At 38.1% G+C, this 17273-nt stretch overlaps 1 protein-coding gene across 2 annotated transcripts in view; it reads left to right on the top strand.

The window, feature by feature from the left end:
- LOC131410825 (plasma membrane ascorbate-dependent reductase CYBRD1) overlaps positions 1 to 17273 on the top strand; it is a 32919-nt gene that overhangs the window by 2703 nt on the left and 12943 nt on the right. For both annotated transcript variants that reach the window (XM_058549237.1, XM_058549238.1), the window contains exon 2: positions 10701 to 10909. In XM_058549237.1, the coding sequence (XP_058405220.1) occupies positions 10701 to 10909 (209 nt within the window). The remainder of the gene's footprint in view (positions 1 to 10700; positions 10910 to 17273) is intronic.

The following is a 17273-nucleotide window of genomic DNA, read 5'->3' on the forward strand; positions in this document are numbered from 1 at the left end:
CTCACTTTTGGGCAAAAATCTGTAAATGGATGTTTTGGAAATTTTCATCTGCTGCTTTTATGCAAACCTTGTTTTCTTTAAGTTTAGTTACTGTATTTGTGTTAGTTTTGGAATGTATGTTCTGTCAACATTACCTATCCTGTTTAGTATTTGGATTCCAGATTTGCAAAGCACTTTAATCACATAATACATCTCATTGACATGAACATAAACTTTTTCATACACATAGGCACATGCATAGTACTCCTGAGTTCCTACAAATCTCGGCCCACCTGTACCTCCTCGCACACAGCAGTAGGAAGGCTCCAGTGGAAGGACTAGGAGTAAATCGTTGACTTTATAGGGCAAGAGGGAAATAACGTATGTTACAGGCCAGCCATGTTATAACAGGCTTTTTTACTGTGTGTAATTGCTTCAGGGAGGAAATTTTTAGGCCGTGGTATTTCAGATTTCTAATAATGAACACAATATAATTTAGTTCTTCTGTGATACACAAATATTTAGAGATGAAGAAGAGAAGGCTGAAGTACAGTTATTACTCTAAGCATAAAATGCTTCACAAATGCAGTATACGAACAGTAAACAATATTTGACGCTGTGTGAGAACAAGTATGAGTCTTTTGAAACACCTTTAAGAAGTAAGCTCCAAAGAAAGCAAGGCTAACATAGAATTTACAAAATAAATCTGTGTGTGAGTGTGCGTGCGCATGCATGCACACACGCCAAGTATGTTTTGGAAAATAAGTGTATTCTAAAATAAAGTATAACAGACTATACGATATCTAAAACTAAAATAAAATTTTAAACTGGTAGGAAATCTAGAGAACATGAATGAGGAAAAGTTTCAGAGAGAACTTTAGAAGAGGCTTTGTGCTTCTCTAAAAGAAATGTTTCCCATGAAATAAGTATACTACCAGGAAATCAGAGAAACAAACCTTGAAAAGAAGGCCACAGAAAAGACTGAAACAAATAAATGCGCTCAAAGTGGCAGTTCACTTTTTTAAAAGGTTCAGCAAGATGGAATCTGTTCTTTAGTAAAAGGTAGAAAATTCAAGTGTATAAATTTAGCTAAAAGAAGTCTCAGCAATTCTATACTCCTTACTTTTCCATATGCAGAACTCCTTTTACTCTATAAACTGAAGGAAGAGAAATTGAATAGTATAATGATCTCAAGTTGGTTTTGTGAGAGACTATAACTACATTTAAGCAACCTTTAAAAGACTAACAAAGAAACTGAGTAGTTCTTAAAAGGCAGTTGGGATATCCTGTTAATGTATCTAACAGTGACCGAATTCCAAGACCGCTTGAATATATTTGAAAGGGCTCCCGGGTAAAACCTGGCAAAGAAAATAGCAGAAAGTGCCCTAAATACCTACTCGAAAACTAGCCTTGGGGACACCATTGGTAATAAAACCTATCAATCTTAGAGAAATGAAGGTTGTTACAAAGCATAAAGAGACAATTCAAGGCAACCCCAAACACGTTTTTTGTTACAAATAAATGCCTGCAGGTCTCTTTATAATGTAACAAATAAAAATGTTTTAGATGTGATTATTTTGCTCACTGTTGTGTCCCCAGCACGTAGAATAATACCTAGAACTGGCACATGGTGGGCCAATAAATAGTTGTTGAATGAATGATTATTTTTGTACCACCAATAAATAGTTAGTAACAAAATGCACTTTTACAGCCACTCATTTGAGTTGATAATAGTAGCATCTAAAGTAAAAGTGCCGTCCCCTCCCCTCAGTGATTTTCCTGTTGAGGCAGTTGGGAAGCACTGGTTTAGTAAATCTCAGGGGAGAATGGGCATCATATTTCATTGGAAATGTGTCTTTTCTAAGGCCTCACGCCCTTTGCCATGTTACTGCCTAAGTGCTCTCCGTGCCTCCTCTTGCCTACCTAAGGACATCACTTCATCTATTCTCCCTTTTTCCTTTTGTATTAAGTTTCTCCCCCATTGGATTATTTCCAACATGTTATAATTTCTATCATTTTAACATCAACTGCACTCTTGATCCCATATTTCCCCTACAGCTACTGCCTCATTTCTCTGCTTGCTTTGCCACAGAAATTTCAAAATTTTTGTCAATACCTGCAATCTCCAATTCCTCTCCTATTCTCTCTTGAACCCACTCCAGTCAGGCTTTCACTCCACTGCTCTGCCAAAATTGCTCTTAACATATTAACCATTGGCATCCACATTGCTAATTCCAGTGGTCAGTTCTCAGTCCTCATCCTACTTGACCAGAAGGCAGCTTTTGGCATAATCGACCCCTTACTCCTCCTTGGGACGCTTTCTTCACTTGGCTTCCAGGATACCCGACTCTCTTGGCTCTTCTCTTCTCACTGGCTACTCCTTTCAGTGTCCTCCTCGTCTCCCTGGTCACTTAAGATTATAATGCCTGAGGCTTAGTCTTCTGACCACTTCTCCTTTCTTGATACACTCATTCCCTTGGTGATCTCATCCAGTCTCGTGGCTTTAAAATACATTCACTGAACCCCCCTATATTTACATTTTCAGCCTGCATCTTCCCTGTACTCCAGACCCCAATATCCATCTGTCTACTCAGAGTCTCTACTTGGATGTTAAATAGACATGTCCAAGTCTCAACTCTTGATCTTCCTCACACCCCTAAAACCACTCCTCCCATGGGCTTCCCCATCTCAGTAAATGGCAACTTCATCCTTCTAGATGCTCATGACAAAACTATACAGTCATCCTTGATTCTTCTTTTTCTTCCAGTCTTCCATTCAGTCCATCAGAAAATTGTGTAGACTCCAAATTTAAAATACAGTATTATCCAAATTCTGACCACTATTTTAATTATTTCTTTATTGTCTGCTCCTACTAGAATGTGAGCTCCCTGAGGGGAGGAGTTTTTTCTGTTTTCTTCACTGCTGTATCCATGGTGTGTAAAATGTTACCTAACACGTAATAGGCGTTCAATAAATATTTACTAAATTAATGAAAGTTTGGCCAACCCTTTAAACCAAGGGTCATACCTACAAGGACAGCATATAAAGTAAATAGGTGAAGTGGATTGGGTCTGTAGCACCAACCAGGGTGTCATCCTGGGTTCAACTAAACATTCAGACACACAAGACTACCAGGACCACACTGGGCACCAGTCTACTCAGAAGGATATAGGACAGGAACTAGCACTTGCTGACAAGGCAGCATTGGACACTTCTCCTCAGCAGACATCCTTGTAGCAAGAGTCCATTTAGCAGTCCACATAGCCTTCCATAAGCTATCCTCCCCTCAGGTGACAGCTCAGGCACTGGGCGATGAGATCTGCGTTGGTGGATCAGGGCTTAAGGTCCCTATGCCCCAACGAGAACCAATATCTCTTGTAATACTCTATAGGCCTGGTTTCCAGTGCCTCTGCAAGGGATACATAGTAGTTGAATAGTGGGCCCCCAAAAGATATGTCCAAGTCTTAATTTCATGGACCTGTGAATGTTACCTTAGCATCTTTGCAGATGTAGTTAAGGATTTCAAGATGAGATCATCCTGGATTTAGGGTGGGCCCTAAATCCCGTGACTGTTGTCCTTATAAGAGAAAAGAGAAGGAGATTTGAGACAGACACACAGAGAGGAAGGCCATGTGAAGACGGAGGCAGAGATTGGAGTGATGTGTCTACAAGGCAAGGAACACCAAGAATTGCCAGCAGCCACCAGAAACTAGGAGACAGGTATGGAATGGATTCTCCCTCAGAGCCTCCAGAAGGAAGCAGTCCCACCAACACCTTGATTTTGGACTTCTGGCCCCCAGAAATGTGAGAGAATACCTTTCTGTTGTTTTAAGCCACTCAGTTTTTGGTAATCTGTTATGGTAGTCCTAGGAAAACAGTACAAGATATAGCAGTTACCACTCCACTATGGAAAGCCCAAAGTATGGCATTCTCATCAGGTATGTATAGATTTTTCATTGTTCCTCCCAGTCTAGACACAGTTTGCCAATAGGGTTATTTTTATTATAAGAAATGTTGCCTAATAACATTGATGACAAACCACTTTATCTGTTTACTAGTACAGTTAACCAAAGGTCAGATCCTTGGGCAGCAGGGTTTGGGTGCATGCCTTGTTTGAGGGATGGGTACTGTAGGGAATTGGAGAGTGCCTACTCCTGGCAAAATAGGAAAGCTCTATTTAGCTCCAGCAGGTTGTGGCTATATGGGGCTGCCAGCCCAAGGTGGCCAGAGCTTCCCATTTTCCAAGAGAATCCAGATTTTTAATAACTGGTTCAAGCTAAAGTAAACAAACCACAAAACCAAAATAAAACCACCCAAACATTGTGCTGATCAAATAAAACATATCTGTGGACCAAATCCAATCCATACCTTTCAGTTTACAAGTGACTTCTGCTAGGGGTTTCTGTCTTGACTTTGTGGGATTTTAAAATTTTCCCTTAAAAAATTGAACAATCTTCCCATTTAAGAAAGAGAGACCAGAGATCTTTGTTATAACTTTTTTTCTTCCTATAGAAACTTTCTTAAACGGTCAAAACAGGCTTTGAAATGAATGTACAGACTTCGGCTGTACTTTTCTAAGTTCATTCGTTTGTTCCTTCATTGAGTTCTTTCATATATTATCCTATTTATTTAATTAGCATACATTTATTAAGCACTTACTGTATGCCAGATATTGTGTAAAACAAATGGGTAAGATGTAGCCCCATCTACAAGCTGTTCTGATTTGAGTTTATTAGAGCTGAGTTATGGTTTTCTTTTAGAGAACCTAAGCCTTAAATATTTAGAGCTAGCTGGGACGTGAAGTTCAGCTCCTCATTTTAGAGATCAAACGTCTGCCCAGGGTGAGACCACTGGGTGATATCAGAACCAGTACTATGTCTAATCTGTCATAACATTGATATGAGGCACAAGAAAATACAGCTGATGTTTCTAACAACTCAGAATTCCTGGATATTTGTAAATGTTTAGCCAATTAATTGAATTTTTCTCTTTTCATACACTATTTGGTACCAAGTAGCTGCCTTTGTGAGGATTTCAGTCACTTCAAAGAGATACTTGTAGTGCCAAGATGCTAAAACAAATCTTTCAAATCATCTGAATCTCTTCCTTCATTTTGATTCTCCACAGGTTTTTGTTTTCGTGATATTCATGCTATGAGACAGTTTGGATGCACAGGCATGTTTCAAAGCTCAGATTCTCTTTGGTAGCCACTGCAGGAATCTTTTCAAGAAGTTTCTTTAAAGAGGATTCTCTGCTTTTACATTTAAACTTGAGGTCCTTTAGATAGAGTCTGGTAAACTCTTGTGTGCACAGGGAAGTGAATTGTTAAAGCTTGATAATCCTTCTCTGAACATTCAACCAAGGAGGGCAAAATAATACTTTATTCAAAGAGTTAAGAAAAGTGTAATGAGCACACCATATTTAAGTAAAATTTTTATGTGTTTTAAAGTTTCAGTGTACTTTGAACTCAATAACTTACCCTTATTTTATTTTTGGGTTCACTTAAAGCTTACCTAAAGCTGTTAAGTGGGTCCAAGGGCAGAGTACTTTTTACTTATTTGAAAGGACCCTTTGGTCTTACATGAAGTAACACTTAGGTCAGCAGTACAAATTGTCTTGAGTTTTTGATTCATGCATTTTTAAAGAGCATCTGCTCATTTGCTGGGGAACACTGAATGAATTACTGCATTTTATTAAAATTTATTTATTTATTCAACACATACTGAGTTCCTACTATGTGCCAGGCTTTGTGCTAAGTGCTGGATATTATGGTAAACAAGATAGATGTGTGCCTACCCTCATGAATCACAAGATGGAAACAGAAAAACATAGAGTCAAATTGTTTTCTATGCTTGGGGACATTTCTCTCCCTCCAACTGCCCGTCTCCCCACGTACACTTGGACACATTCTGAATTTGCATTGCTTGCTGTAAGACAAACTTGTATATATAGATAGTTTTGTAATGGTACATGGATGGAAAGCTGGTGTCAAACCAGAGATTACATCTTAGAGAATATATATTTTCACAGATTGCTGATTTGAATATGCAGCTAGGAGCTGAGAAATTTCCTAATAATTAAATTCAAATTCAAGTTACTGTATTTTCCTCTTAATTGTCCAAGGAATAATTATACGCAGGTATTCCTTCTTTCCTTCCTCCTTTCTCCCTTCCTTCTTTTTTATCACAATAACATGTTCCACTATCAATAATTTTTCTTTTAAAAACATTTAAAATGGGGGCCGGCCCAGTGGTGCAAGCGGTTAAGTGCGCGTGCTCCACTGCGGTGGCCCGGGTTCACTGGTTCGGATCTGGGCGCGGACCGGCGCACCGCTTGGCAAGCCATGCTGTGGTGGCGTCCCATATAAAGTGGAGGAAGATGGGCGCGGAGGTTAGCCCAGGGCCAGTCTTCCTCAGCAAAAAGAGGATTGGCAGATGTTAGCTCAGGGCTGATCTTCCTCACAAAAAAAAAAAAAAAGATTTAAAATGTATTTCTCACATATGTATGTTCATATTTCCCTTCATTGTCTAGGGAAAAATAGTCTTGCCAACTAGGGCCTCTTAACAGAAAACCTCTGTTTCAGTCACAAGTAGCTGTTTGATACCATTTCCCTTCCTCATGGGTTTATGAAACCCTTTTATTCCTTCCCACTGAACCTCAGGAATGGTGTCTAGGTAAGTGCCAAGCCAAAGAAGCAAGAAATATTTAAATTCCACTTTCCAGGCAGTTTTTATAATGATTGAGAATAGCTTCTTGTTTAAGAAATGTGGTTTGATTTGTTAAGGTGGCCCTTTTCTCCTGAAGTCCACCATATTTTGGTTATTTATACATTTTTAGAAGCATGTAAACACCATATGCAAATGCAACATTTTACAGTTAGCCTTCATTTCTCCTGAGAGCGTTTTGAAGCATATTCAACTATCCAGCAGAACTTCTATGTAGGCAGGATAGAAGCTGAAAACTCCATGCCAGACTCATACGAGAGCCCCTCAGATTTCCACAAGCTGCCTACTTGGTAGTTGAGACTAACTGGCTATTGGCTTTGCAAGCTTACAAAAATATTGTTTTAATTTTAACACTATTATGTACTCTTTCAACCATACAGAAAATAATATAACAGATCCCCAGGTACTCACCACCCAGACATCACAGATATTAAGATTTTGCCAATGTAAAAATTTATAAGCTAGAACTTAGAACTTAGGTAGGAATAAAAGATAAGGCGGGGTGATGGAGGGGAGAAGTTGGAGGTAGGCACCCCAACTTGAGCAAGAAACTAAAAAGAGAAATAGAAAAACTCTAAACTAGACCCAGGGACCAAAAGTACATAATTGTCTGGGCCCATTTTGATCAGAGGCAAGCACCTCCTGCTTCAGAAGCCTCTCGGGGCTTACTCTTCTGGTAATATGACAGGGTTGTATTGATAACCCCAAATCATCAATGAAAGATTGAATTGTGTTCCATTCATGCTACTGCAAGAAGCAAAGCTAGTGTGCAATCAATTTGAAAAACAAACACATCCTGAGTATTTCCTTTTTGTATATAGATGTTCAGGTTCATTCATCTAAGATTCCTTCCCCCAGGGTGGAGCTTGGCTGATATGATGATGATGATAACAATAACAATATTAATTTTAGAACACTAATGGAGACTGAGCCAGTTACTTCACCTCTCTCTGCCTCAGCTTCCTCCTCTGCACAATGGTAATAATAATTGTACTTCCCTCACAGAGTTGAGGTGAGAATTAAAATGTAAACATGTAAAGCACTTAGCAAGGTGCCTGCTACTGAACAAGGGCTCAGTTTGTGTGTGTGTGTGTGTGTGTATGTGTGTGTGTGTATGAGTGTGTGTAATAAATGAGGCTAAACCAAGAGAGGGGGAGATGTGTTATTAGGTCTTCATATATTGCACATTTTTATTTTACTACTACCTGATGACAGATTGCAAAAGGCTCCACTGTGTGCATAAAAGCTCACTAAGTCATTGAGTAAAGAGGCATTTGCTTTCTTTGAAAACTAGAGAATCCTGTAGAGTGTGCCATGGAATCATCAGAGGAGAAAAGTATGAGGAGGGGAAACCACAGTGTTTGAGTTGACATCAATTGATTTCTTGCTTTGATAGTCTGCAAAAAGTGCTTTAAAAATATTAAGGATCACATGCACAAATAAATAAAACTGGTGAAATCTGAGTAAGGTCAGTGGATTATAGTGATGTCAGTTTCCTGGTTGTGATATTGTACTGTAGTTATGTAAGATGTTACCATTGGGGGAAACAGTGTAAAGAATATATGTGATCTCTCTGTATTTCTTAAAACTGCGTGTGAATCTATAATTAGCTCAAAATAAGAGTTAAAAAAAAATAATTATGGAACTACATGCTTTGAGCCCAAGGCTCTTTTTGGCTCTGGGAATACAAGGAGAAACAGCAAGTCACATTCCTGCCCCCAGAGAGGGTGAAGTAGGGATGAGAAGGGGCCTTGAAGTAGCTTTTAAAAGTATACCTGTAAGGTGTTGCATTAAATGGTTTGAAAAGATTCATTGAATATAGAAATGATTATCCAAAAAAGTCTCCATGTTCTCAAGGGAATATAATCAGTCAACATTTATAAGATACTCATATGAGCACTAAAATTAGTAAGTAGCAATCCGTCAGAGTTTGGATTAGATAAAAGGAATACTGTCCTAATGGTGAGAGCTGTCAAGAGTTGCAAAGGAACCAAAGAGTAGGAAGATTGACATCTTGTGCTGAAAGCTTTAAAGAGGCTGAATTGACATCTGTCTTTGTAGATTTAGATGTGTTTCTGCCTGAAAATGGACTGGATAATCCCTTACATTCTGATGATCCTATGAAGTTTTATATATTCAAATAATAAATGTCTTTGGTGGGAAGAGGCACTTTCTTTTTTCTTGCTGGAATTAAGAAATATGCATGATACACTGTGGGTAGTGGAATGCATCTTCCAAGGAAGTATTCTTTAAACTTTTCAATCTGCTACACATTTCCAGATATCTAATAAATTTTCCCTGACATGAACTGGAGGGGTTGGGATGGGGGTGAGTAGGGGCAGGATATTGTCTTCAGAACAAAAATTAATTGCATGCTGGTTAAGGTGGTCATATAATCTATTGCTTAAACCGGGATACACAAAAAAAACTCTTTTAAGAAACCTTTTTGTTGAAATTTAATCTACATGCAGAAAGGTGTATATATAAATGTATAGCTTAATGAATCTTCCCTCAGTGAACACCTATGTAACCAGCACCCAGACCAAGAAACAGAATATTAGCAGGAGCCTAGAAATCCCTTGTGTGCGTCCCTTCCAAGTAGCTATACCCCTTCATTACAACCACTATCCTGGGGGCAACCACTATCCTGACTTTTCTTATTGCAGAGATGAGTTTTGCCTGGGTTTTTTTTTTTTTTTTTGCTGCGGAAGATTGGTCCTGAGCTAACATCTGTGCCAATCTTCCTCCATTTTGTATGTGGGATGCCACCACAGCATGGCTTGATGAGCGGTGTGTAGGTCCGTGCCCAGGATCCGAACCTGCGAACCCTGGGCTGCTGAAGTGGAGAGCACAAACTTAACCACTACGCCACTGGGCCAGCCCCAGAGTTTTGCCTGTTTTTATACATCATATAAACTGGATCATCCAGTCTATACTTGTTGATGTCTGGTTTCTTGGGATTGACATTAGGCATTGATCCATATTGTTGGGTGAAGTTCTCGTTATAGATCATTCATTCTCTTTGCTGTGTATTATTCTGTGGTTTGAATATATCACAATTTATTTATTCTTTCTATTGATAATAGGCATTTGGGGAGTTTCCAGGTTTTGGTCACTATACATAGTGCTGCTAATAATATTCTAGTACATGTCTTTTGGTGAATATATGTACGTATTTCTTTTGGGCATATACCCAGGAGTGGAATTGCTGGATTATAAAGTATCCGTAAGTTTAGCTTAAGTAGATACTGCTAATTTTCCAAATTGTTCTCATTTAAACTCTCATCAGCAGAACATGAGAGTTCTAATTGTTCACATCCTCTCCAATATTGGTATTTTCCGTATTTAGCCATTTAGATGTGTGATAGGGCTATTCTCATTTAGTTTTAATTTGCATTTCTGTGTTGACTATTGAAGTTGATATCTTTCTTATGTTTATAGGCCACTTGGATATACTCTTGTCTATTTAAATCTTTTTGCATATTTTTCTATTCCTTAGTCTGTCCTTATTTAAAAAAAAATCAAACTAAGACACTTATACAAAGAAACTAGATCATAAGATTAAGAATTTAGTTTTGGATGTGTTAAGTTTGAGACATTTGGGAGACATCTATGGGAGATGTCAAGAAGCCATTGGATTATGTGGTTCTAGAGTTCAGTAGAAAGTTCTGGGCTGGAGACATAAATTTTGGAGTCTCTGCCATGTAGGTAGCATTTCAGTGAAAGAGTGAATGAGATCACCTGCACAGAGTGTAGGGGGAGGAGAAAGTCCTAGGACAGAGCCTGTGGGCCACCAAGTTTCATTCACAAGTTGGGAGTAAAGAAGATGCCAGCAAAAGAGGCCAAGAAGGAGCCACTAAGAGGCAGGGAAGAGGGGAGACGCTGAAGAGAAAAGAGTTTCATGGAAGGGAGTGTTCAGTGTGCCAAACTGTTCATCTCGTGTTGATTTAAAAACACACACATTCGTACATTCTGTCCCTTTTTGTCTCTCCCTAGCCATCATCGTATACAGACTGCCATGGACCTGGAAATGCAGCAAGTTCCTGATGAAATCCATCCATGCGGGGTTAAACACCGTTGCTGCCATTCTTGCAATAATTTCTCTGGTGGCCGTTTTTGATTACCACAATGCCAGGAGTATCCCCAATATGTACAGCCTGCACAGCTGGATTGGACTCATAGCTGTCATACTCTACATGTTACAGGTCGGTGTCTCAGTATATTTATAAACAATATATAAAAAGTAAAACCATCAGATACTGTAGATGTTTTCTATGCATTCATAGTTTCTTGGAAATCATCTTATTCCCACTAGTCCTTGTTATATTTCTTTCCATTATATTTTCCCTTGAGGGGGCACCAGAACTGCAGAACTCACAGTCTGTGAGATTTTAAATATGGACATACGTATGTAGGGAAATTGCCATCTCATAACATCTAGACTGCCACTGTTTGAACTTTAAGTTCCGTGTGCTGAGTAAACTAGCATAGGCAAGAGCTATAGATTTCTTTCCCACATTCTCTGTCACTTCTATTTTCTAGTTTAACTTGATGAGTGAAGAGATGAATTTACATCTCTTTGTTAGATTTTGAAGGCTCAGTGATTATTTTATTTTTCCTGTATCTTCTCTTTACTTATTAAAAACACATACTCTTGAGAGCTTTGTATTTAAACAGTAAGTTAACAGAGTGTGATAGAGATCTGGCTGTTCTAGGTCGCTAAAGTAAAGGCTAACTTTGAGTCTCTTTGGTGTTAACCACGTTTGTTGAAAAATCTTTTTAAACTGTGTCGATTCACTTTCCTTCCTTAGTTAGTACAGTATATGTCCAGCTACCTGATTGGGACATCATCGTGAACTTTATTTTTCTGTGGATATAGGAGAAGTAAGAAACTGGAGTGAATCCACAAAACCCCAAGGCATATCTTAAAATATATGAATGTATGACCTCTTAAAAAAAGGACCTCTTACCAGTCATTTATTTACCATCTTTCTTCTTCCTAAAGAAAGGCTTTTAAATAAAGCTAATGGCAGAGGTGAAACTCAGGCCCAGGTCTGTCCAGGTCCTGGGCCCTCCCCACAAGCACTTGGTTCCGCTGTTTCCACGATGTCCCCACGATCACTCAGCCTGTATTGGAGCATCCTTAGTGGAGGGCTGTACCTCTGAGCAACAGAGTGGAAACCACCCAAACTCTACATAGCTTCCATATGAGAAGGTTCTGTGGTTCTCAGTACAGTAGTTACAATGGACTGAATAAAATATCTTTACTGAGTTAGTTATATGCCAAGGCATTCTCTGAACATCTGAAAAAATATGCACCAGAACCTTAACAGTGATGACCTCTAGGTGGCTGGATCCAGTTGATTATTTTTCTTTTCACTTTCTGTATCTTCTAAACACACGTGCATTTCTTCTATTATCATCATGATCATAATAAAAGCTTTTAAAGCTAAAAAAAAGCTTTCTACACCAGAAATACCTTTTAATCTAGGTTTTCTAAAAACCAACTTACACTCTGCTCTGTACCTTAATATGTAAAATCAAGAAATTTCCTATCTAGGAATTAGCAAAAAAAGAGAATACTTATTCAGAAACCTATGGGTCTTAGCTAAAATAGTTCTTAGAGGAATATACGCTTACATGCTTTTATTATTTTTTTGTGGGGGGGACTTAAAACACATAAACTAAGTATACACTTAAGAAACTAGAGGAGAACAGCAAAATACACCAAGAAAATAAAGACAAAAAAAAAAAAATTCATGAACAGTTGTATTAGTTTTCTAGTGTTGCTGTAACAAATTACCAGAAACTTAGTGGCTTAAAACAACACAATTTTGTTACCTCACAGTTTCTGTACATCAGAAATCCAGGTTGGCTTGACTGGTTTCTCTGCTCTAGGTCTCACAAGGCCAAAATCAAGGTGATGGCCAGCCTGGGCTCTTATGGGGAGGCTTTGAGTTAGAATCAGCTAGCAAGCTAATTCAGGTTATTGGCAGAATCCAATTCCTTGTGGTTGTAAGACTGAGATCCCCATTTCCTCACTGGCTGTCAGCTGAGGGTTGTCCTTAGCTCTTATAGTCCTCTCTCTGCTCCTTGCACATGGCCCCCTCTATCTCAGAGCCAGCAACGGTGCATTGAATCCATCTCACTGGCTTGGAATCTCTCTGACTTCTCCTTCTTCCTCCTCGTCTTTTCTTCCTCCAGCTAGAGAAAGTTCTCTGCTTTTAAAAGGGCTCATGTGATTAGATTGGGCTGCCCATATAATCCAGGATTATCTCTCAGTCATAAGATCTGGAACCTTAATTACATCTGCAAAGTGTCTTTTGCCATGTAACATAACATATTCACAGCTTCCAGGGATGAGGGCATGGACATCTTGGGGGGTGGGGCATGATTCAGCCTACTACAACTATAAATAAAAAATAGGAGAAATTATAAATGAAATGCAAAGCTGGTTCTTTAAAAAACTAAAATAAAATAGATAAACCATTGCAATCCTGATTGAGAAAAAACAACATTCAGAATGAGAAAGAAATATAATCATAGGCACAAATAATATTTTAAAATTAGGACAAATTATTAAATTTTAATATATGGTAATATACTTAAAAATCTTAAAGAAAGAAAAAAGGATTATTTTCATACCAAATATAGACTACCAAGTTTGATCCAAGAAGAATCAGAAAACCTAAATAGACCAATAACATTAGAAGAAAATAGTAAGGTCATTTGAAATCTATCACGAAAAAAGGCAACAAGTCCAGATTGTTTTCTACCTTTGAACTTCAAGGAACAGATCCTTTAAACTATTCCAATACATTGGGAGAAAAGAAACTCCTCTTAGATGTGACCCCATTGTGCACTATATACTTCCACATCTGAAGTGGTGGCTCTGATGTTTACCAACATCCAACAGCAAACATCAGCTTAAACTGTGAAATACTAAAGACATTTCCATTAACATAATAAATAAGACGTTGATGCTTGCTACCATTGTCATTCAACTTTGTTTTAGAGGTTTTAGCTAATATACAAGATAATGAAAAAAATCTGTATAAATAGTAGAGACTTTGTGATTCTTTTTTTCTGTTTACAGATCATATAATGTATGTCTAGAAACCCAAGAGACAACTAGAAGTAATAAGTGAGTTGGAAAGGTGGCTGGATATAACATAGCCACACATAATTCAATAACTTTTGCCTATACTAGAAATTACGACTTAGAATAAGAAGTAGAATCCATTTATAATATGGATAAAAAACTATAAAATACTTAGGAATAAATTAAACAATGAAAATATAAGATCTATGTGTAGAATATGTAAAATACTATAAAATCTTACTAGAAAACATGGTATGGTTAGAAAGATACCATGTTACTGAAAAAGAAAAATTAATATAAAAATAATCTTTCCCTCTCCAACTAATGTTTATGTTTAATATATTTTTAAGTCCAATGGGAGTCTTAAACTTTATGTAGAATAACAAATATCTAAGGATAACCAAGAAAATTTTGAAAGAGAAGTGAAGGGAGACTTGCCTTATTCAAAGCAAGTTAGTAACACAGGAATAAACAAAATACATTCATGGAAAGAATAGAGAGGACCGAAACAATCCAAGTATGCATGAGAGCTTTTTCTATGACACAATGCTATTTCAATTTAGTGATGAAAGAATGTTTATTTAATAAATGTTACCATCATAATTGGCTATCCATTTGGAAGAAACCAAACAAAGAAAAAGACTGTACATCACACACACACACAAAAAGATTCCAGATAGATTAAAGGTCTAACTTTAAAAAAACCAAAGCCAAGGAAAAGAGAAAAATACAATTAAGAAGCATATAACCTGTATAATCTGAGGTAGGGGAGGCCATTAGGTTGACAAGAAATCCAGAAGCCATAAAGAAAAGAAAGACATATTTGACTACATAAAAATTTTAAAAATTATTTGTGACAAAAGATATCAAAATCGACAGAAACTACACAAAGAGATATGGGGAGTAATCAAGTCATGTGTTAAGGGTTAATATGTTCAATTTACAAAACAACTCCTAAGAATTAATAATAAGGGCCGGCCCTGTGGCTTAGCAGTTAAGTGCGCACGCTCCGCTACTGGTGGCCCGGGTTCGGATCCCGGGCGTGCACCGACGCACCGCTTCTCCGGCCATGCTGAGGCCACGTCCCACATACAGCAACTAGAAGGATGTGCAGCTATGACATACAACTATCTAGTGGGGCTTTGGGGAAAAAAGCTAATAGATGTTAGCTCAGAGCCGGTCTTCCCCAGCAAAAAGAGGAGGATTAGCATGGATGTTAGCTCAGGGCTAATCTTCCTCACAAAAAAAATAAAACAAAAAATAAAAATAAAAAAAAAGAATTAATAATAAAAAGGCAACCTAATAGAAAAATGAACAGAAGATTTGAACAGGCAGTTCAAAGAAGAAAAAATTAAATCACCAATAAGCATATGATAAAATGTCCAACCTACTAAGAAGTTAGGGAAATGTAAATTAAAACAACAAGAAAATACCGTTTTCCCCCATAAGACTGACAGAACAACAACAGTGATGTTCATTGCTGGCCTGGATGTGAGTTAGAGGGTGCTCTCTTACATTGCTGATGGGGAAGTGAATTGTCACCAAATTTTAGGGAAGTAGTTTCTTAATATCTATTGACTTTTTAAAATATGCTTACCCCTTAACCTAGCAATCCCACGTTTGGGGGGAGGAGAAATAAAATACTATACTTCACATAAGAAACTCTAAAAAGGAGTTTTAGTGCAGCATTGTTTGTACAGTCAGGAAATGAGAAACAACCTAAATGTCCATCAATAAGGGAAGAGTTAAATAATTTGTGGTAAATCCATCTCGGATATTTCACAGCTGTTACAAAGAATGTAGCTATGTCTACTGACCAAGAGTGAAATCATGATATGTTCTTCAGTATAAAAAATACTGAAGAGTAATGTGTATAGTAAAATGTCATTTTTGGAAACAAAAGAAAAAAAAGAAAGAAAGAGAAAAAGCATACATGTGTAGATATGTAAAGAAAGGTATGGGAGACTATCAGACTGCTACCATTGTGAGAATGGGTGGGATTGGTTGGGGGTTATTAAATTTTAAAATATATCTTGTTTGACTTGCTTGAACATGTGGCTCTTTTGTTCTTAATATAAGCAAATCACATGTTACATAAAAATCATATATACATAATTTTTAAAACTAAATAAGCAAACTGTGTCCCCTCACCACACGTGGTGAATACTCATGTCATGCTCGGTGCCTTCTGGTTGTTTATTCAGGAACCAGTTGAACAGATTCCTATTCCTATTCTGGGAAAGATGCCTACCTTCCGACTTTATTCCTTTGTTGCATAAAAGCCATTTTTAGGTTATTTGCATTGCTTCTCCACAGAAGTATAGAACAGGTGTGCTCAGGAAGAAATTAAATGAAAACCTTTATTTCCCAGTGGAAGGAAACAATTCTAAGCTTGCTTTCCTCACTTTTAATAGGAGCTAAGCTCCTTTCTTCTTATGATTAACAAAGATTCCTCCTCCTTATTTTTAGTTGCAAAAATTCTTGAGCCACAAAAATATGCTTTGACAGAGATGTGCTTTAGTCACATTTCTTAGGTTCAAAAAAAACGGGAAGCAGTGTCTATTTCTGAATCAAGCAGAATTCTCTGTAAGTGGAGGTTCTTTTTCTCTTGGGTGGAGACCAGGAAGTTCTCCCCCTCTCTCCGAGCAGCTGCACCAGCCTGCTTGCTACTCGCTTACACAGCCACAACTGCTGTGCACTTCAATCGCAAAGTATAATTGCGTGCAGACCATTCATGCCAGTTTGTGAGGTCAGTTTGCACTCTCCCCAAATCCAACTCAAGAAACAAACCTACCAGGGTATGAAGAGCATGGGAGAGATTGTCAAGATCAGATCTCCTCACCTCAACGCTGTTGGGGTTTGGTTTAGCCAATATATGTGAAATGAAGATTTACCTGCCAAATTAAGCCAGTGTCCAGATTGTTTCAGTAAATAAAGAAAGGAGGGGAGCGGGGAGGCAAGCAACAAAAGAACACAACCAAAAAAAACCTGAAAGGTCTTCACCATTCCTCATGTTGATCTATGGATTGTAAAGCATTTCAAGTATAGAATTCATTCCTACTTGTAAGATCTAGCCTCTGGAGAGGTTTTTTGTTTTGTTTTGTTTTTTTGGTGAGGAAGATCAGCCCTGAGTTAACATCTGATGCCAATCCTCCTCCTTTTTGCTGAGGAAGAGCGGCCCTGGGCTAACATTCGTGCCTATCTTCCTCCAGTTTGTATGGGACGCCACCGCAGCATGGCTTGACAAGCGGTGCATGAGTGCGCACCCAGGATCCAAACCTGCGAACCCTAGGCCACCACAGCGGAGCATGCGCACTTAACTGTTGCGCCACCAGGCTGGCCCCGAGTGGAGTTTTTAAAAAACAAACCATATGTACGTATATAGAAGTTATGAATCATAAGAAAGTTAACTCTTATGATTCCACCATCCAACCTAATTTAGAAAACATGGAACCCCTACCTGCCCG

This window comes from Diceros bicornis, chromosome 10 (assembly GCF_020826845.1).
Source record: "Diceros bicornis minor isolate mBicDic1 chromosome 10, mDicBic1.mat.cur, whole genome shotgun sequence".
Classification (NCBI taxonomy): Eukaryota; Metazoa; Chordata; class Mammalia; order Perissodactyla; family Rhinocerotidae; genus Diceros; species Diceros bicornis.